At 33.9% G+C, this 22,419-nt stretch overlaps 1 protein-coding gene across 3 annotated transcripts in view; it reads left to right on the forward strand.

Annotated features, from left to right (window-relative positions):
• ASCC3 (activating signal cointegrator 1 complex subunit 3) overlaps positions 1-22,419 on the forward strand; it is a 373,754-nt gene that overhangs the window by 287,432 nt on the left and 63,903 nt on the right. For all 3 annotated transcript variants that reach the window (XM_069077160.1, XM_069077161.1, XM_069077162.1), the window contains exons 35-36: positions 1,340-1,451; positions 3,366-3,500. In XM_069077160.1, the coding sequence (XP_068933261.1) occupies positions 1,340-1,451; positions 3,366-3,500 (247 nt within the window). The remainder of the gene's footprint in view (positions 1-1,339; positions 1,452-3,365; positions 3,501-22,419) is intronic.

The following is a 22,419-nucleotide window of genomic DNA, read 5'->3' on the forward strand; positions in this document are numbered from 1 at the left end:
TAATATTCTCTAGAGGTTGTAGAGAGGTGAAAAAAGGTCAAATACATGCCCTTATGATTTTTTTTACATGCATAACATGCAGCAAGCCCTGTGAGCTTTGTGTGTACCCTACAGAACTGGGTTGGATTTTTTTAAGCCTGATGAAACACCTTCTAGGCCCCAGGATGACATTTATTCGTTTAATGTCATTGGAATAGTAATTTACTAAATGACTCCCTTGGGCCCTAAGTGGTTTATCCACCTCAAAAAGTGAGCAGTTTATTCTCAGTGATTAATTCACCTATGAGAAGTTAATATAACAATTTTGTTACATAATAGCTCACTCTGGTCAGAAGTTTAGATACACAATTTTAAAAATAAATTATTACTTTCCCACTGATAACATTATGATATCTTTTAAATATGAACATATACACCTAATTTAGTAGTTTTCAAATACATTTACCATTTATTAAGTACTTACTATGTTCCATAAAGTTCTGGGTAAGTTCTTTCAGGGCAGTGATTTAGTTTACTCTAAACTTTCTTTTTCTTTTTTTTTTAAAGCAATCGGAGTTAAGTAACTTGCTCAAGGTTACATGGTGAGTTATTTTTGTGTGGGTGCCGAGTATCTAAGGCTGGAACCGATCCCAGGTCTCCCAATGCTGGGGCCGGCGCTCTTATTCACTACGCCACCTGGCCACCCCTTACTCTAAACTTTCTATATCCATCAAGCCTGGCAGTGTCTTTATACAGTAGGCACTTAATTAATTTTCTTTTTTTTGTATTCAGATTTTTGTCTGCTTCGTGTTAGTAAAATCTATGTCAGTAATTGAGTGAATGGATGGTGGTGGTGGTGGTGGCAGTAGTAGAAGAAGAAGGAGAAGGAGAAGAAGAAGGAGAAGAAGAAGAAGAAGAAGAAGAAGAAGAAGAAGAAGAAGAAGAAGAAGAAGAAAAGATGATGATGATGATGATGTTGATGATGATGATGATGATGATGATGATATGATGGGGGTCTTGCTCAGATACCACAATATACTTAGTACTTTATACACAGATTCGTAACCTTAAAACAATGTCAACCATTTACTTACCCATAGGGTAGTGACTTTAATTAACTTACCAACCATATCAGTTAATCTTATTTTTCAGTATAAGTTTGCTCATCTGTAAAATGGGGATAATAATTTCTGGCTCTATAAGTTTCTATGAAATAAAACACGTTTTTAAATTCTCAGAAAAACACTACATAAAGTTAAAATATTTTTATTTAAGATCATTATTAAGTTTAATTTTCATTAAGATAATTTAATATAAAATGCCTTAAAGCTAGTAGTTGTAATCATCTGTTCTTTTCTAGTTACTATAACCTGGATGATGTGAGCCATGAGTCCATGAACAAGTTCCTTTCAAACCTTGTGGAGAAGGCCCTCGTTGAACTGGAATATTCCTATTGTATTGAAATTGGAGAGGTATGTATCAGGTTGTCTAATATGATGTAGAAATAACTTGAGTGGTTTCTTAAGCCTGCTCTAAACTGACACACTAGCCTGAGAAAGTGTGATGTGTAAACATGGTCCAGGCATGATTGTCAAGCAATCCGTTTATTGATACCATAAGCAAGGTTTTTATAGAGAAGTTAAACAAAGAAGGTAATTATAGGTCACTTGGTTTTCTTAATACTCTTTGTTCAGTAAAGTAATGATGTCAACTATTAGGCCCTAAAGATAACCAGGTCCCAAAGTATAATGTATAAAAATGTGTAAAAATGTATAAAAGGCAGCTAATATCTTCTGGCAATAATCCTAGAACAGGGTACCTCCCTGGATCACAGGATATCAGAAAGGTTCTGATAACAGCTGCTTCTCAAGGGTCAAAACCAAGACCAGTTACTTTAGACTGGCCATAGTGAAAACCTGGAGCATGCTTATCTAGGACCAGCCTGATTCCTGGATCAGATGTTTTGGCTCCCTTCAATATAACAGAAAAGAAAAATGACAAATATTTAAAGGAATGTGAGAAAATTAGGACACTAATATACTGTTGGTGGAGTTGTGAACTGATCCATAAAGTCGAGAGAGTAATTTAGAACTGCCCAAAGGGCTATAAAACTGTGTATACCTTTTGACCCAGCAATACCACTAATAGGTCTGTATCCCAAAGAGATCAATTTTAAAAAAAGGGGGGGGGGTGGTATAAGACCTATATGTACAAAAATGTTTATAGCAGCTCTTTTTGTGGTGGCAAACAAATGGAAATTGAGGGGATACCCATCATTTGGAGAGTGGCTACACAAGTTGTAGTATATAATTGTGATAGAATACTATCCTGAAAGAAATGACAAGCAAGATGCTTTCAGAAAAACCTGGAAAGACTTACATGAATTGATGCAAAGTGAAGTGAACAGAACCAGGAGAATATTGTATATAGTAATAACATTGCATGGTGATCAACTGTGAATGACTTAGCTATTTTCAGCAATACATTGATCCAAGACAATTCTGAAGGATTTATAATGAAAAATGCTATACACCTCCAGAAAAAGAACTTATGGAATGCAGATTAAAGCAAACTTTCTTTTACTTTATTTTTCTTGGTTTTTTTTTGGGGGGGGGGTGGAGTGGGGTGGGTTGTGTTTTCTTTCATAAAATGACTAATATGGAATTATATTTTGTATGACTGTGCATGTATAATCCATATCAAATTGCTTACCATCTCAGAGAATAGGGAGGACAGAGAGGGAGACAATTTGGAACTCAATTTTTTTTTTAAATAAATGTTGAAAAATTGCTTTTATGTGTATTTGAAAAAAAATAAAATATTTGAAAATTTAAAAAAAAATTGGAGAGGTATGACTCCAAGTCAGCATCATTTTAAATTTTAAAAGTGACCTCTTCTCTCTTTGGAGAAAGGGCTTCCGTATTCCCTTCCTAAAATCCAGCCATGTTTAAGGGACTACTAGGCGGCAGCCATGTTTCAAAGTGAACTTCTACCCCCAAGCCTATATTAAGACTTGTCACCAGGATAGTCTACCAAGAGCATTGTTGATTGGGTACTATGTTTTCGATATAGTATTTGTACATATAAATATATGAGTCTTATTTTTTTGAATGCGTGCCATATCTTTTATAGTTTTACTTTACATGTATAGTACTTCAGCTATATTTTGGTGAAATTGAGTTGGTGAACTGGTCTAGGAACCTAACCACAATTTATAATAACATTGTTTCTATAAGGAAAAAATATATTCTTAGTATAAAACACCTGAACTTACAAGTAAGCTTTTGAAACACGCTCATTTTTAATTTAAAACTACCTGTGTTTTCTTTATGCTACATTTTAAAATTTGCTTTTCATCATGGAATGTTTCACATCTCTTAAAACAGGATAATCGTAGCATTGAACCACTCACATTTGGCCGAATTGCATCCTATTATTATTTAAAGCACCCAACTGTCAGGATGTTCAAGGATCGTTTGAAACCTGAATGCAGTGTAGAGGATTTGCTTTCAGTTCTGACTGTGAGTTTCAAATTTCCTTCATGATATCATTGTGTGTTGTGACGTAAAGTATATATTTTAAATGTAGTAATTCTTAGTTGTGTATAGCTTTGACTAGCTTAATGCCTTCCACATAAGAAACATTCAATGTTTATCAAATTGGATTTTTAAAAATTAAATTGCTTACTATACTCAGATCCTAAATTCTTAATTCTTAACACTATGACCAGAACTAGTTGAATTCCTCGTTAATATATCACATGCAATGTGTTTTGACTCTTCTTTAATGTGGTGTTGTGGTGAAGTAGAAAGAGCCTTAGAATGGGATTTAGAGCATGGGTTTTAGAGTCTACCACTAACTAGCTTTGCAGCCATGAGTTAGTCATCTGTACCTCTGAGTCTCCATTTATCAGTGCAATGAAGTAACACTATCCAATTCCAACATCTTTTGATTCTAAGATACTTTACATTATTACTTGTGCCAATTACTTTACATCATTACTACAAACTCATCCTAAGTTAATTTTACCATTGAGGTTGTTTAGAATTTTTAGCTAGTGCCAAATAATTTGGCAGAAATGCTATTTTCTAAAAGAACATTTTAAAGTGGAGATGATATTTTTCTTTGTATTTTTGGATCACTATAAATAACTTCCGTTCCTCCTGCCTTTATCCATTGTTTTAAAAATGGGGGATTGGGGAAGTTTAAAAAAAAAGGAGAATGTTTTCTCTGTTTTGTCTTCTCACTGACTGGATTATCTCTCAGTGTGCTATTTACTGTCTTCCCCATGCCTTTACCTCTGTATATGCTCTGAGAATCCTATTCAAGTCTTAGAATTTCTTGAGTGCTCCAATTGCCAGTCTTATAACACTTTCTTTGATCTTTTTTGTATAAACACAATGCCTAGCACTATGCCTAATGACCAATAAATGCTTGTCTGCTGTATTAATTGATGGATACCACATTGATTTATTCTCCATTGGCTGCATGTATGAAACTAGTATTATGGCTAACCAACAATATCAGATAAAAAATTAATGTCTATTCTGGAGGTTCATTTTACCATTATTTTTACAGAATATTTTCTTAATTATATTTTGCTCAGGATAATAATGAAATTAGTGTAACCTCCTCATGTAGGGTAAGATATATCATGACCATAAGAATCAGTCCAGAATTGTGATAAGTAGAAGGAATCCAGCATAGAATTTAAAATTGAAAACAAGTAACCAACACAGTGAATTTGTAGAATCATCATGCTGACTAAGGAACACATTATATGTCAAAGAAAATGCCAAGGAATTTTGTAAACTACCAAGGGAGTCATTTGTTGATGTCTTGTCTTTCAGCTATCTCTGTACAAAAGTATCCATCAAAAAAGAGGGTACATCCTGGTCATGGTGGCTTGTCATTTCACTCCAACATTTGAAAGGCTTTGTTTAAAACCAGTTACATCAGTCTGAGGATCTGTTTTTATCAAAATAAACTTTAGACATTCTATGAATAAGCCAACAAGTTCATACCCTTTGCAGGTATACACATAAGGCTCATTGTCCAACATATATCACTTTAAGAAACTTCATAATCAAAGCTAACACAACCTGGAATTTATATAGCATATTTCATCCAAGAAATTCTAACTTTATCACTAAAAATAGCTAATCCTAAAATATCACCATGTGAATTATTTTACTCCTTTTGAAAAGAGAAAGCGAAGTAGTTAAAATATTGCATGATTCACCCAACTTACACCTCAGCATTTCAGAGGAATTAATTCATTAATTAGGAGCTTGCTATGTGTTGTTAAGCACTGTGTTAAGCACTGGAGATATAAAAATAAAAGTGATGATAGTCCATTCTGAGGAGGGGTCAGGAGGATGATGAGTGGAACCATAGGGAAGTAGATTAACAGACACACTTTCTAGTAGTAGTGGCAGTATTGATTGGATGATAGTTCCAGAACTTTGGGAGGGTTATGAAAGACATGACTTATGGAAGGTGGGTTGAGGGAAATCAGGGAAATAGCGGAACTGGAGCATCCAGCTCGGCATAGTAACCCACACATAAGTCACCTCAAATCAGGACCTCAGGGTAGGAGTTCCAGAGCTGAAAGGTCTAAAATATCCAGGGCATGATTTCTAGTCTGGGCCATAAGGTGGCTGGTGAGAAGACAGTGGAGGGGTAAACAGTTCTTGTCTGTTTACCAATATAGGTACTTCCTCCAAAGACAGAGATTTTAACCCATCCATACTTTCTTATTTGATGTAACTCTTGTCCATGAGTTTCCACAAATCCTCGAAAAGGTCTGCATACTAAAAACCTTCTTCTTATGACTTCACATTACATGAATGCCAGTAGAGCACATTTCTTACCCTTCATGCACACTACATGACCCACCCATCTCATTTTCCATTAACAAATCTCTTTAGTGGTTTTTTTGTATGTATTCAGCATTAATAATATATTACAGCCTATTTACAACTACCATGTTTCTCTCCGTGGCTTTTTGGGCAACCTGTAGTTTTGATTGATTCATCCAAGACTGTGGTATTCCATAATTTATAGTTATATAACATTATTGGAAGAATACTTTTGTTTAAAAGATGGATTCCTATTTTAGAGAGGTTTGGAATCATTTGTGTGTTGTCTCCCCCTTTATATTATAAGCTTGTTGAGGGCAGGGACTGACTTTTTAATTAATTATATCCTCAGCTTGTATCACAGTGCCTGGCACAATATAGGCACTTAATGAATGTTTGCTGGATTGGATTGAAAGGACCGTATGAGTTCTATTACCTAACATAAAGCAGTCTGTTATCTTCCTTCTGTTCAATTATAGCCTATTTTGTTGTCCATCTTCAGGGACTTTGTTGATTGATAAACTGATAGACTAGATCTCTGTACTATCCATTCAGCTATAGATGATGGTCTAGTCAAGAGGCATTTTTCATCCACTTGGTTTTTATAAATGGATAGTTAACTGAACTCTTGAGATTAGGAGGCAGCTATGTAGTATAGTGGATAGGGTGCTGGACTTGGAATCAGAAAAACGAGTTCAGATCCTGCTCCAGGCATTTACTAGTTGTGTGAACCTGGTAAGTCACTTAAATTATCTCTTTTTTCATCCTTTTTTAATAATAACACCCACCTCACCAGAGTTGTTGTGAGGATCAAATGAGATAAAGTATGTAAAGCACTTTTCAAACTTTGAAACATTAGCAAAACATTTCTTACCCTTAAATGCCTACAATAGCTTAAAAATGATTATGGGTCTTATTTAAGAGTATTCTAGATCTTAATGCACATAGCACAATATAATCTCCAAAAAGCACTTTAAGGACCTCCTCCATCAACAGAGAATCCATCTTTCATTTGTATTCTATGATGGTGGCAAGAACCTTTGTTGAGCACTTATCTCCCTTTTTCATTTCTCATGTGATATTACTCATCAAGCAAAGTTAATTCTGTTGCTAATTCTATCAAGAGATCTGTTACAGCCTTAGCATGTTCATTGCAGACATCTTGTTTTGAGGATGCATCTTCACTGCCAAATTGAATCAGACACTAAGCACAGTGGAATCTCATCTTTGCTAAATCTTTCTGTAAGTTATTTGCCTGTAAATTTATTCTGTTATAGAAAAATCACTTAGGAAAAGTTGCTTGTTTCCTTCTCATATTTACATCAAAGGTGCCTATTTAGGATGTATAAATTGTTCTCATAAAGATTTTGTAGAAATGAAGAGAGCCATCATGGCATACCTGATTAAGATATAGTCTTGAAGCCAGGAAGACCTGAGTTCAAGTGCTACTTTTGACATGTACTAATTCGTATGACCTAGGGCAAGTTTGTTAGCCTCCCAGTACTCTAAATAATTTTCTATGATTGCAGATTGAGAACACATACTGATCTGCATTGGTAGAGTGAGTATCTTCACTTGAGAATGAATTGACGAATCATTCAATTCTTTATTCCTACAGATAAGACAGTTAGCTTGTGGGCCAGTAATTATCTTTTAAATAGCCTTTATTTTTTTTTAGCAGTAATAACATCTATGATTACTTCTAAGTATCTGATATGTTTCCCCTTTCAAGTTGAGAATCGATCCCTAAATTTCACCCAAAATTGTGTTGGCTCTATTCTAGCTGCTTGTCCTGACTTTGTTTTCCTTAATACCATTTCTCCTTCTTTATGTAAAATCTTGTAAACTGTTTTCAGAGTCCAGATGTGGTTATCTCACTATCATTGATGGAGAAAAAAATATTATTTTTACCATTTTTGGTCTGTTTTCCTTCAAATTTTATCTCTATGATCAGTTGTGAATGACTTAGCTATTCTCAGCAATACAGTGATCCAATACAACTCTGAAGGACTTAAGATAAAAAATGACCAGAGAGAAAAAAACTGATGGAGTCTGAATAAAGATAGAAGCATACATTTTTTTATTTTTTCTTGGGTCGTTTTCTTTGTTTATATTTTCTTTTATAACATGACTAATGTAGAAATATCTTTTGCATGCCTACACATGTATAACCTATGTTAAACTGCTTGTCTTCTCAGTGAGGGAGTGGAGGGGGAGGGAGAGAATTTGAAACTCAAAATTTTAAAAATAAATATTAAAAATTATTTTTACATATAATTGGAGAAAAATAAAATACTAAATAAATTTAAAAAAACAAATTTCATCCATTCAGTATCATATAGCTTAAACTTTATATAAAATTCAAGCTTTTTATAAACTTATTTTTTCCCAACAACATTTCATACTATTTTATGAGGTAATATTGCCCATCATTTTAAAACCTCTTCCACAAAATTTAATGAATGCATATTTGTTCTAACCCTGTGTTATCCTTGGTTGCCATATTTCTCTGGTAGTCAGGAAGATCAGGGTTTTGCTGGCTGATCTAGTTTCTAGTTTTTTGGCCTACTGGTAATGACAATGAAGCAAATATTATGAATCTTCTATGTGCAGAGAATTATGACAGGTGATGGGGATCTTACTGAGTTCTGTGTAGAATTTCTCTACTTTATCATCTTTTACATTTGATAGTGGCTCAAAAGCAGCAGTTACCATCATGATGATCTTTTTCTTTATCATTATGAGCACTGTAATGCAAAATTACCAACTATTCCACAAAATATGTTTCTTCTTGCCTTTTCAGACACAATGAATCTATGACAATTCTTTTATTTGCCTCTCTAAAGAGAACTTATGAGTCACCTTTCCATTTAATGGAAACTTGTTTTCTGGTTTCATTTAAAACAATAATGGCAATATTGATATAGTGTAATTTTTCTAGTCTTAGATATTGTTTGTTCATGGTATAGGTAAGGATCTCACATTCAGAGTACTGATAGTTAAGTAAATGTTTTTAGATGGTAAATTTATAATTCTTAGACACCATCAACACATATGCAAAATGGGGCTATATAAGACTGAGGGCTATTTTGTATTTTTCTTTTATTATGAGTTTCTATTTCCAAAAATTTGCAAACTACTAGTTAAAAAGCTTCCTTGTACGTAGAAAAGGTTGATTGGTACTCATTGTCCCTAAAGACTTTCTAGCGTGAGGATGCCTGCCAGAATTTCACTCTGACTGGAACAGTCTTTCATGGCCTAGAGTTCCCTTCACATATAGTAAGGCAACAGAAGAGAACTTTGAGGAAGGGAATGGAAGTGTCCCAAGGTGGAGAGTAACTTATTCTACACCATTTGCCAGGCAGGCTTATAAAGAGAACATTACTTTTTAAAATTTTTTGCCTATGACTTTTTTTTATTTTTTACTGGGTAACTGTTCTTTTAAACAGTGATGATTTTGATGGCTAGACATGGTAAACAAAGTAAAATGAACTTATAATGGAAGGAATGCTAGATTTACATTACTCTTCCATATTAAAGTTACTAGAAATAATTAATATTCTATGTGAAGAATGGTTCTTGAGACGTTTTACCATGACTTCTGAGAATTCCTAAAGCATACCTATCCCCCACTGAGGCAGCTACCTCTATAATATTAATATCAAACTGTGAGGGTCATACTAACCTCTGATCTGTCACTGTGGATCACCAGAATTGATTTAGCTGATATTTTTTTGATACTTTATGCAAAATTATGATATCTTTTACCAAGTTCAAGCATAATAGTTTGTATTTAGTTTTCAGTAGGAAAATTGAGGTTAGCATGTGACCCTGAAGAATGACCTGTTGCATTGAAAATTGCCAACTGAGATATATATGTGTGTATATATACACACTATAGAATCCACATTCCAAGGGCACATGAGGAAACTAATCCCATTTGAATTTCTTCCTACCTACTTTAGGTCTGGCTCTAGGTTCTAGGTTGGCAGAAAAATCATTAGTCTCCTTAACATTGGCCACCTTCGATTCATTTTTACCCTAGAAAAATTTTAACCGACAAATATGGCACCCTTAGTGGCATTCATGCAAATCTATTTGAGACATTATAGATTAGGAAGATAAGTTTTCCCTTAATAAGAATTCTTAGAAGCAAAGGAACAATGAGATGGGGAAAGAGGAACTTGCTTTATCACATAGTAAGATTACCAATAGAAGGTGAGTGTGGTTTGAAAAATAAGTTCCTTAATAATTAGAGCTGGCATCCATCCTATTTAACATTTTTATAAATGATCCGTAGGAGGAAGTATGTGGTGTATTGTCTATATTTCAGGACAACAATAAATTCTTTGGGGGCAGAGAAGAAAGGTGATGGGAATAAACTTCAATAAGACCATAGGAATGTTCTCAGGTGTACTTAAAAGTGAGAGATAAATTATAATGTGAGCAACAAAGTAAGAATTCATTTAAAAATATGACGTCAAAATTATTTTTTTTTAATGTAGGACTCTTAGCCTTTTGTTGTTTACTATGGGTACAACCTAGGAAAAAGGAACCGAGAATTATTATAGATTGTATTCAGTTGTTTGATAAGCCAAGAAAATGCTGGGTATCAACCAGGATAGAAAAAATAAGATATTCTAACTATCTAAAATGTAGTAGTTAATTCATGTTGTCATACTCAAGAAGGATATAATAGAATTATAAAAGTCAAAACAGTTTAGCTGATTGAAGGGATGGGGAGAACCACCACTGGAGAATAGTCTGGGGTGGGGAGGCAAAATTCTTTAGTTTTGAAAGATGAAAACTAAGAAGATGGAAATGAACTAAATTTACAAAATCATGAATGGTTTAATGAGATGAACAACAAATTCTGAAATACCATGCTGTACAAATTCAGACTAGATATTTTGTAAGTACCTTCTATCTCCAAAATTGTTCTGTGATTCTGAGATAAGACAAATCAAAGAAGGTATTATGTTACAGCAAGTTATAATGGTAGGTGACTTATTCCTTCAAGTGGTAGAACAGGCAAAAAATAGAAATTAAGAGAGCTTTTGACAGACAGACAGACAGACAGATAGATAGATAGACAGATAGATAGATAGATAGATAAAATATATAGATAGATGTTTCTAAGTTATTGCCAAATTGCTTATTAAGCCTTTATCAGCTGGTGAGGGAACAACCATATTCTCTCATGACAAAACCTTTTGGCCTTTTCTTCTCCTAGCAGCAGGGTATTGGGCCATATATAGTAGGTATCTGTTCTAATATGGCAGTTGACGTGTACCATGCACATTTTCATGATGACACTCATTTTTATAACAAGAGGCAATATAGTATAATGGGTAGAGAACACCAGACTTGGAGTGAAGACAACTTCTGTTCAGATCCTGCCTCTGGAACTTACTATGTAACCATACATAAATTATTTTACCTCTTTGAATCTTAGTTTCCTCATTTGTAAAATGGAAGTATGGTTTAGTCCTTTCTTATCAGATTATTTTGAGATTCAAATGAGATGATTGTTATAAAGTGCTTTGAAAACTTCAAATTAAGCATAACTGACAGTTGCTATTAATGTGTATTTTATTGTCTTTCTGCTTTAAAAGTATTTTGTCCTTCAGAATTTGTTTTAAAAATTAAACGTTTTTAAAATTTGTCTAGTGCAGCATCTTCATGCAGAAATTCCTGTAGAATATGAGCGTGTAGAAACATGTGCTCATATTTATAAATATTTAAAACTATTATGGGAATCTTATTTCAAAACACAAAAGGTAGAAAATATGTTCTCATTAAGAATGACTTCATTTTCAAAATGGACTGTTTCTTAAATTTTAGGAGTCACATTTACCCTTTAAACACAGGCAAACACTAACTCACTGAGTTCTGTTGTGAATAATTCAGTTTGCTTATCTTTATAAGTGGGATAGAAGTTCACACATAATTCTTAGTATTCCAATGGATTTGTTTTTATTAAGTAAATTATTTAGTAATCTGTGCTTCCTAGTTTAAATTATTAAAAATTTTGAAATATGAAGCTGTAACCTTGAAAAGGTAAAACTTAAAGCAAATTTTTTTTATAACTGGCTATTAATCTTAAAGCCTAGAATTATATTCATTTAAATGCAGATGTCAATTACTGAACAAATAGTTGTTCAATCATTGAGTCATATTAAAGGCATAAAAATAAAGTTTTTAACAATCTGATGCTATTTTGAAAAGATTAGGGATTTTTAAAGATTTTTTGCCAAGTTTTTTTTTAAACACTGTGAATTAATGAGCTTCATAATTAAGGCAGCCGTTTCGCACCTCTATTGTTAACCAACGACATTACATCTGTCTTGCTCCATTGATGCCCTCCTCCTACTTATTGAAGCATTTAGCAGTTTTGGCAACAGGGAATTACATGGCATGGGGTAAGTAGCCTAATTAGATATAAGTGAAAATCCTGAGGGAAAAGGACATTTAAAAAGTAATTTGAAGAATCTCTTAATGATGTTGGCACTGAAAGCCAAAAGCCTATTTTTGAAAATCCATGTCAGTATTGCAAACATGATTATAATTTGATTTGTTCAGTGAACTTATAAAAGTTGTCTATTTTAAGACAGTAATGGAAATGAAAACTCTTAGTTTGCTCAAATTTGTTTGAACAAATATTTCAAAATGTCTGCTTAGAGTATTAATAACTTTGAAAGAAGTCAAAATATGCCTAAAACATATGGTTTTTCTAGAATCCAAATAAATTTTTAAAAGATATACTCTGTTGTCATAGTTGCTATGAATAAACAGAAACTGGAGATTGTATTATTTATGCCTCAAATGCTTAGTCTGACATTGGTGAAATTCTTATTTCTTAGAACTTTGTATCTTGCCTAAAAGTATCAGTTTCATGTGTTTATTAAAAAAAAAGTGGAACTATTCCAAATATAAAAATAGCATCAAAGCAATAAGATTTGTATACAGCAGTAAATTTCCTAGGTTTGGGCATTACTCTGTGCTGCTTATTTTAAAATCAGACTGATTGCTAACTCTGTCTCTGTAAGAAAGACATTTAGTAATTTAGCATTTGTGATATGAAGGATGATGATTTGAGTGCACTAATTTTTCCCAGTTTTCAACTATTCAGCCATTTTTTGGGGAAACAGCATTAAGTACATTTTTTTAAAGAAGTAGGTTAAGAAAAATAAGGAAGACATAAAAGGATTAAAAACAAGGAATAACTGGAAAGAGAAATTCAAGAAAAAAAAACAATAAGGAAGGTGGGGGGAGAGAAGGTGACACAGCATGTAAAAATGAAGAGTTCAGTAGGGGAAAAATGAAGTGAAGGAAAGGTTAACTGAATATCACCAGAGCTCATGACCTTCCATTTCCAAATAAGCCTCCTAACAGTCCCAAGATCCTCCACCCATCTGCTGCTTTTTGTTATCTTCTTAGTGGGGAAACCTAATGGGATATCTTCCAGGGCTTGCAAGATGAGCCATCCTGACTTACAGGCAATATAGTTCTTTGGCATCTTCAGACAAGCACAGATGGTAAATGTCCTGAAAAAAAGTATCTCCCTACTTCCCTGCTTCTCTTTTTCCTTGAGATGTTCTCCACCTTCCTGTTTTATTCTTCTTAGGATCTCTTTAGTTTGCATATTCTCTGTTTATGCAAAAAAATTATTTCCCTTTTAAAGACTTGTAATCCCAAATATGTTTATTAATATGATTTAGGGAATTAATTCCTAAGTATTTTTAAAGCTACTGATTTTATTATGAGTATAAAAAGTCATAGAAATTATAACAAGTGCTGTTATAGTATAACTGTTAGATATTATGTATATTCATAATATTATGTATGCCAGATATCATATATTTATATAGTATAGTTTACACACAGCTCTTTAAACATTATATCATTTTATCCTCACAACAACCCTTATAATGCATTTTCTCCAGTCTGTCCAATTAATGTATATATGTTGTTTCCCCCATTAGAATGTAAAGAACGTAAGCTTCTTTAGGGCAAGGAATCATACCCTGCAGATTGACAAAAATTACCAAAAAAAATAGCAATAGCTGATGTTAGAAGAGTTGTGGAATAAGCATGTTAGTTAGTACATTGTCAGTGGAGCCATGAAATAGTACTATCATTTTGGAAAACAGTTTGGAATTATGCAAATAAAGTGACTAAAGTGTCCATTCTCTTTGAATAAAAGTGCATTGTTCATTTTTGGTAAATTGGTTGTTGTTGTACATTAACCAGTATACCCTTCTTTTTATGTGCCCTTTCCCGGGGTGCCCAATCTAGTGCCGAGCCTTTATGTATATCTATTTATAAAACTGCTTATGGGAATTGTTTACCTTCATTAATGGTACTCAGAGTAAAGTAGATATTTTGCCCTGTCCTACCTAAAGGTCATAGTTAAACAGCTCAGTGGAGAAATATTGATCTCTATACCTTTGCATATATTCCCAGTAACTGTACAACATTATTGTTAAAGAGAAACTGGTATAATACCATTCTGCCCATTTAATGTGCATACTTCACCCTACATACAAAAATTTATTTTATTCCTTCTTACATTTAATATACTACTATTTAGTTAAACATAAATTAAATCAAATAATTTAGATTTTAGATGTCTTTCTCTTTAAAGGAACTCTGTGGTCAATTCTTTGGTAAAGAAAAAACTCTTGTAATGAAAATGTATTCCCCACATCGCCACCACCACCACCCCCATTGATCAGTTTTGTGAATTTAACTTTTTTGTTAAATCAATTAGTTCATCTTTGTAGGAATCAGGTATTTGTTGAATACCTACCATTTTGCTAGGTGCTACTGTCCTGGTGTGGGGAGGGGGTCAGAGGAGTATAAAATGTGGTCCCAGACCAATATACAAGGAGCTCACAGTTTACTTGAGATAAGTTGTGGACAAATCATACAGAAAACAATAAAAAATTGCCAAGGTATGTGGTACAATTAACAAATACAGTAATGTATAATAAACTATTAATCACATGCTGTAGCTTAATGCCAAAGGAGCTACAGCTTTCTTTAAATGAGATATACCTGTTGTTGTCAGACACTTATCCCTTTTTCCCTGATGGTTAACTTTTTATGAAGAAGAGAAACCTTTAGAAGGAACCTCAGTTGACTGACTCACACCTAAGTATGTAGTTGAAGTTATCATTTAGGTGAATAACTAGTGGCTATTTATATAGTTCTTCCTATGTGGTGACTCCTACAGATTTCAGTAAAATTTCTAGAAAAAATAAAAAATTAGATATCAAAAGGATTATTATATATCTTCTTGGTAAAAAAACAGTACTGTCTGAAAGCTTTGCCAGCTAAGATGGAAAATTTTGAAATCACTTGTTATTTTGTCACCTATTGAAAAGAGTAGGGGCAACTAGGTAGCACAGTGATTAGAGGACCGGCCCTGGAGTCAGAAGGACCTGAGTTCAAATCCAGCCTCAGACACTTGACACAGCCATGTGACCTTGGGCAAATCACTTAACCCCAATTGCCCTGCCTTACCCCCTCCAAAAAGGAAATTAAAAAAAAGTAATAGGCTGAGGGCCAGTAAAACCAGGTCCAGATTCCACTGCTTCAGCAGGCAGCAACTAGACCTTAGATAAGTCCCTTCACTTCTCTATGTCTGTTTTCTGATCACCAAGAGGGTTAAATTCATAGCATTTCTGATCACTCATACAGCTCTGAATTGTGTCTTTATGACATTCTCATTCAAAGAGAGATTATTTTAAGAAGGGGGAAAAAAGAAAAATGCATATGTTTCAAAATTACTGAGCAAGAAATACTTGTAAATGTTCTTAGATTCATGTTTTAGCACTATAAAACTATAAAATTGGGGGCAACTAGGTGGTGTAATTGAGCACTGGTCCTGCAGCCAGGGGAACATGGGTTCAAATGCTGCCTCAAACATTGTAATGTTAATTGGGGCATAAGACCTCTTGTGGAGCCCATTAAGGGAAGCTTACTTAAGAAGAGGCTTGCTTGTTGGAAGGCCTTTTGTTAATTTCTAGTTAGGCACTGAGTCATGATGCCCTCTACCTCTAAAATGTGTATATATACTCAAAGGTTAGCATTTTGTTTTGAGGGCTCACTCACTGGAAGAGTGTTCTTGTGATTTACCCAGATGAGACTCTGGATAGCTGTTAAGGAGCCCTTCCCCCCCTTTTGAAAAACCCAGATGGTGGTGCTTCTCTCTCTGATAACTATGTATGTATTGGTCAGACAGTTGGATCCATCTGTTGATCTGTGCTAATTTCTCAGACAGAAGCCCTGTCAGTTGGTCTTATTTCTCTGCTTGTATTTTCTTTGTTTAGATTTTCTCTGAAGTTGAGGGTGCTGACTTTTCCCCTGAGCTAATGAATATAATTAAAAACGATTGTTGACCATTTGAACAGTTATCTTTCCTAGTAAAGCTGATCTAAGAACCTGTGCTAGTAGACATCCTGGATATGCCAGTGTGGTTGCTGCTACAGACATTTACTAGCTGTGTGACCTTGGGCCACTTAACCCCTATTGCCTCCACTGCCCCTGTTCCCCAAATAAATGAAGTAAGTCTGATCGTGTCACCTTCCCTGCTACTGAACAAATTCCAGTGGATTTGGTGTTTTTTTTAAAAGCCTATAAAATAGACTTGATATAACAGTGATGATTTGTCTTTACAGTGGATATCATCTCCCTCTTTGGAAACCAAAATAATTTACAAAGAATTATCTGAACCAGTAGTTCTCAGTGTGTAGGTGGGGCCTGGACCACTGAGTAAGTTGCTACAGGGGGTCCACACATTCATATTTGAATCCATAATTGTGCAAACATATCTTTGGCAGACTGAATAAATATGTTACATATACATGTATTACTGTTATTTAAATGTGCATAAACTTCTGTTATAATTAATAAACTACAAGTTAATTATAAAGCATTATTGAATTCATGGTAGCTGTGCATTTTCTTAATGAGATGTAGAAGCCCTTGGAATTTTTGTATACTAAATATTGCTCCTTGTACTCGCAAAAAGTTAGAAACTACTGCTATGGAATATTAAAAATAATATCTTACATTTATGTAGTACTTGACAGTTTTCAAATGCTTCTAGTGGCTTAAAGTTTGTCAGATATGCATCTGGAAAGAACTTTAAAAAATGATAATAGTAATTCACTTCCATAGCACTTTAAGTCTTACAAAGCTTTCCTTACAACCCCTATTGAAGTGAAATAGGTTGTACAAGAATTACCATCCCCATTTTACAGAAGAGAAAACCGAGACAGAGTTTAAGTGAATGTCAGAGCCAGTACTCAAACCCAAATTTTTAGATTGTAAGACCAAGACCAATAAATAATACAGTATTTAATCTGGTGATTGAAAGAAGTTAAACACTATGAAATATACACATTTGCAAATACTAGGGGTAAAACTTGTGGAACTATTAAAAATGTTTGTTTCTAATAGGAGAGTAATGTCCCTATTGTCAAAATAAACCATTCTAATTTTACTTCAGATCTAACTTCCTTCATTCCACTATACTAAACCATCTCTCCTTGAGATCATCTTCATTTCTTCATCATTCTTCATAACTTCATTTCATAGATGAAGAAACTAAGGTCAAGAAAGGTTAAGTAACTTACCCAGAGTCACACAGCTAGTAAGGGTTGGGATTTGAACCCAGGAGACCTGATTACAAATCTTTTCCCCTTTCTACCCTACCATATCACCTTGTCTAACCTTTACAATAGCCCTGTCAGATAAGTACATTAGGTATTAGCATAATATCCATTTTACTGGTGAAAAAACTAAGGCTTGGAGAGTTTAAGCAGATTGTACAATAGCACATAGCTAGTAAGTGCTAGAGACAAGTCTTCTGACTCAGTACAGCAATCTTTATAGCACACCACAATGTGGAACATCTTTTTCAGCTTTGTCACCACTTTCATGTGATAAATAGAGAAAAATAAATAAATAAATAGTAGTTAATATACTTTTTTTTTCTTTCAAGAACCAGATAGCTATAGTTATCTCCATGGCTTAGAAGAATTAATTCATTTTCCAAAGATTTTAATCACAGAAGTTAAAAGCATCTCAGTATGTGGGGAGAATCTTTCATTATATATAATCAGTTGTTTTTTAAATATAAAAATATTGCTGATATCTTTCAATATTTCCTGGAAACAGACTACTAAGCAAGCATTACTTCTTTCCCATTTTTTTGTTGATGATGCATAGTTATATAAAGTTTTCTGGTTATGACTTCTGTTTAACCTATTTCATCACATTGCCATTTGTGAACAATGTTGACTGAATACAAAGAAGTAAGAGTGTTAATGCTAAGGGTAAAACTTTTAAAATCTTTGATGTACATATAGTAGAAATCTTTTTCTTTTGGTTTGAATATATCAAGAGTTTAAATTTGTCATTTCAGTAATTTGATTTTTCACTAGACCAGCAGATGGAGCAATTTCAAAGTCTATTCCTTTTGAAGAATCTGGTTGTGTTAAGTATGGCTTTTTAAAAATGGAGATTATGAATGTTGGGCCATATTCCTTGCTTCAGTTCTGAGTGGATTCCCAGATACAATTTCACCATCATATTCACCATGGATATTTAGTTTTAAAACAATGTTTAAAATAAAATCACAACCTAGTAAAACAGTTAGTAGGTAAACCAAGATGACAATACTTAACTGCCTGAAACATATTGAACTGAATGTAGCACATTATTTTTCATGTAACAGGGGAAAAAGAATGGCCAGAAGAAGAGTCATTTGACCACTCCTCACAAAGCAAAATGCTACAATAACCAAGTCTTTATCTTATTTATCTTAAAGCAAATTCATTGGATGATAGGATCAGAGGTTAGAAGAGACTTTAAAGGTTTTCAATCCCAACTTTTTTTATTTTACAAATAAGGAAACTGAGATTTAGTGAATTTAAATGAATTGCTCTTGGTCATATGGTAAAGTTAAGTGTCAGGAGAGGAATTTGAACCTAGCTCATCCAGACTTCCTAACTCTAAAGCCAGAATGTTCACTGTGCTATTAATTGCATTATGTTTTCAAGAAATAATAAAATTCAGGAGAATAGAGGGAGGACTATAACATTAGTTTATTTTTTAAATAAGAATTTACAAAAGAACAGAAACTTCAGAGGGATCTCTATACCAGCGATGCCTACACACTTTAGGTTAAAACATATTTAGATTTTAGATTTTGATATATAGTTGAAGAATTTACTACTATGTGTGAGATGCTGTGATAAGCCCTATGAATACAAATAAAGACAAAAGCATATCCTGCCATCAAGGAATATACATTCTAACTGGGAAAACAACATGTTAAAAATAGATATCTATATCTAGATAGATAGATAGTACATAAAAAGTCGTATGTAAAGGGAAGATACTAGCTGCTGGGTAGACTGGGAAAGATATAGGCAAACAGTGGAATTTTAGCTGATTCTTGAGGCCAGAGGCAGAGGTGTGGATACAGAACATTCCAGGGATGGGACACAACCATTGCAAAAGCACACAGTTTGGAGATGTACCAGGCTGGAGGAAATACAAGTAAGCCAATGTAGCAGATCATAGAATCCAGTAAAGGGAGTAAATATAAAAGAAAGGTGGGACAGGCCATGAAAAGCTTTAAATTCTAAACAGAGGATTTTATGTTTGATACTGGAAGTAGTAAGGAGCCACTTGAGTTTACTTAGTGTGTATATTTGGGGATGGTGACATGATCAGACCTACACTTCAGAAGAATCACCTTGGTAACTTAGTACATGCTAAATTGGAGTGAATAGAGAGACAAGGCAGAAAGACTAGGTAGAAAGCTATTGCAGTGGTGTAGGCAAGAGGTGGTGAGGGCCTGACTTAGGGTTGTATCTTTATGAGTGGAAAAAAAGGGGAGGTATACTAGAGATTTTGTGAAGATAGAAATTAAAATATTTGACAATAGATTGGATATGTAAGGCAAGTATAAATAAAGAATTGAAGATGGCACCAAAGTAGTGTGCCTGGGAGGATGGTAGTACATTTGACAGTAATAAGGGAAGTTCAAAACATGGGGTGGGAGAAGATGGTGAGTACTTTTCTGTACAAGTTGAGTCTGAGATGCCTATAGAACCTCCATTTCAAGTTGTCCAGAAGGCCCTTGGTGATGTGTGACTATAGCTTAGGTTAAGGATTATGGCTATATAAATACATCTAGGAATTATCTCCATAGAGATGATAATTGAACCCATTGTAGCTAATAAGAAAATATAAGAGTCCAGACAGAGCCCCTTTCTTACCTTAAATGAGAAGTGGGACTACAGAGAAAAGCAGTCATAATGATACAAAGATAAGGAATTGATAATATGAGAAAATATTGGAAAATATCGATCTCTGTGCACTAAAAAAATGGTTAAGATTAATGGTTTAACCATTAACCAATGGTTAAATCTAATAACAGAAACATTGAGAAAAGAATTAGCATTAACATGCTTTGCAAATCTTAAAGTGCTGTATAAATCCTAGCTATTATTATTGTTGTTATTAATAATGGAACTTAATTTTATTTGTGGATTTCCTTCTCAGTAAGACACTATTCTACTCATCCTAAATTTTTTAAACTATTAAAAAAGTTCATTGCCACATTTCTTTGGGAAAGTATTCTTCTTTGTGATGAAAACTTTTGTGGATTTATTTTCATGTAAACATTCATCTTTTCTTAATTATAGCCGTATTATTAATTATCTTTACACTATCAAAAATAATTCTTCTCTCATCTCAATGTTTCTATTACTTGTGTATGGTCAGTTATAATCATTTTTAGTCCACAAATAGAAACTTAAATCTTCAAATCTTTTTTCATAAATCAGCTCCTCTTCTTTGTATTATTCTGCTTGCTTTTTCTAGGTAATCCGTTTTATATTTCATTTAAAATAAGGAAGAGGCTATAGTCCAAGTACATACTTGCCAGACTAGCAAAGGAAATTTCTCTTTATGTTTGTAAAACCCAGTCACATCAAGGTACTATTATGTTGCAGCACTTTTCTGGTTGTGTATCTTTGATATGAAGATTGAACTGATACCATACATCTAGTGACAATTCTCAAGGCTTTCAATCATTAATTGAATAATTAATTCAATTCTTGAATAAATGAACATCTATAAATTCAGTACAGTCAACTCATTAAGCAATGATCCTTGCCTTTCCAAGATTATATCTTAAGTTCCTCTACCTCACTGACAGATCTCTAAAAGATACCACCATAAACAATAAATGCCAGGATTTGGGACTATACCAGGTTGCCTAAGAGGGATAGGTTAGAGCCTTTGAATAGATTCTTGCTTGTCAGAAGTTCCCTCCCTAGAAACAAACAACTGTTTAACAGCTTCAACTCTTCTTACGTTTCCAAAGGGATCATAAAATCATGGAGAGCTAGAAGGCATATAAAAAAAATCTAGTCCAACTCCCTCATTTTGCAGATAAAGAAACTGAGACCTGGAAATTTTAAGTGATTTGCCCAAAGTCACACACAGGCAGCAAGTAGCGGACCCAGAATCAAATGCTAATTAATCCCTGATGACAGATCCACCATTATCTCCACAGTGCCATACTGCCTCCCAAAGGTCTGGCCTTTGAAGCTGATTGAGGAGAACTTACTACTTCATTACCTGTTTTGGAGGGGCAGACTGCAAAGAGAATATGTGACCTCACTCTTCTTACATAATCTTGCCTTGCTTTCAGTGTGTCCCTTTAACGGTATATTGGAAATTTGTTGGAAATTCATTTGGAAGCTCAAAGCTAATGGAATAGACTAAGGACCTCCAATTTGACACATTAGGGGCCATAGTTATAGTATGTGAGAATGTAAACTCCATAAAGTCAAGAAATGTTTATCTTCCCAGCGTCTAGCATTGTGCTGTACAAAGTGGGCACTGTCCAAGTGTTTATTGAATTGAACAGAAGAGGGAGATGTCCTTCTTCCCAATTCTATAGAGAGTAGAAACCTAATGATTCTTAAACCAGTCTTCTGGGTCTTCTTTGTTTCCCAGCACCAAATGAAAAAACTTAAAAGTTACAGAATTGTAAGTGCACAGGGTTTCAGAACCAGTGTCCCCACTTATGAGAAGTGTTCATCTATTTGCATTTGCAAGAAGCACTTAGCAATTAGAAGAAATCATAAAGTAATTATAATTAGTACTGGTGATTAGGACCGGGTGATTACTTCTTAACTAAAATGCTTTGCAAATGGATTAACCCTCAGAATTAGGAATGAGGTCTTGGAAACTGTCAGGAAAGCTTGTCTCAGGTAGAGAAAATGTTCTTTCTTTTAATGGCAAGATAGTCGATCATAATCATCTGTAAAACAATGAGGCAACTACTAAGAACCTGAGGGAAAGAAAGTTCAGTCAAATTGAGTTGACTGGTCTATCTTCATCTAATCTAAGATAAAGATTCACTCAATTCTTTAGTTCTTAAAATCTCCTGAACAATTTAATGTGACTTTAAGATGACCACCATTTAATTTATTGGATTGAGCAACTTTCAAGTTGCTTTTTAACCATAACATTTAGATTAGGG

This window comes from Petaurus breviceps, unplaced genomic scaffold, assembly GCF_028583685.1.
Source record: "Petaurus breviceps papuanus isolate PSGF00001 unplaced genomic scaffold, PetGlider_PUasm1.0 90977, whole genome shotgun sequence".
NCBI classification, from domain to species: Eukaryota; Metazoa; Chordata; class Mammalia; order Diprotodontia; family Petauridae; genus Petaurus; species Petaurus breviceps.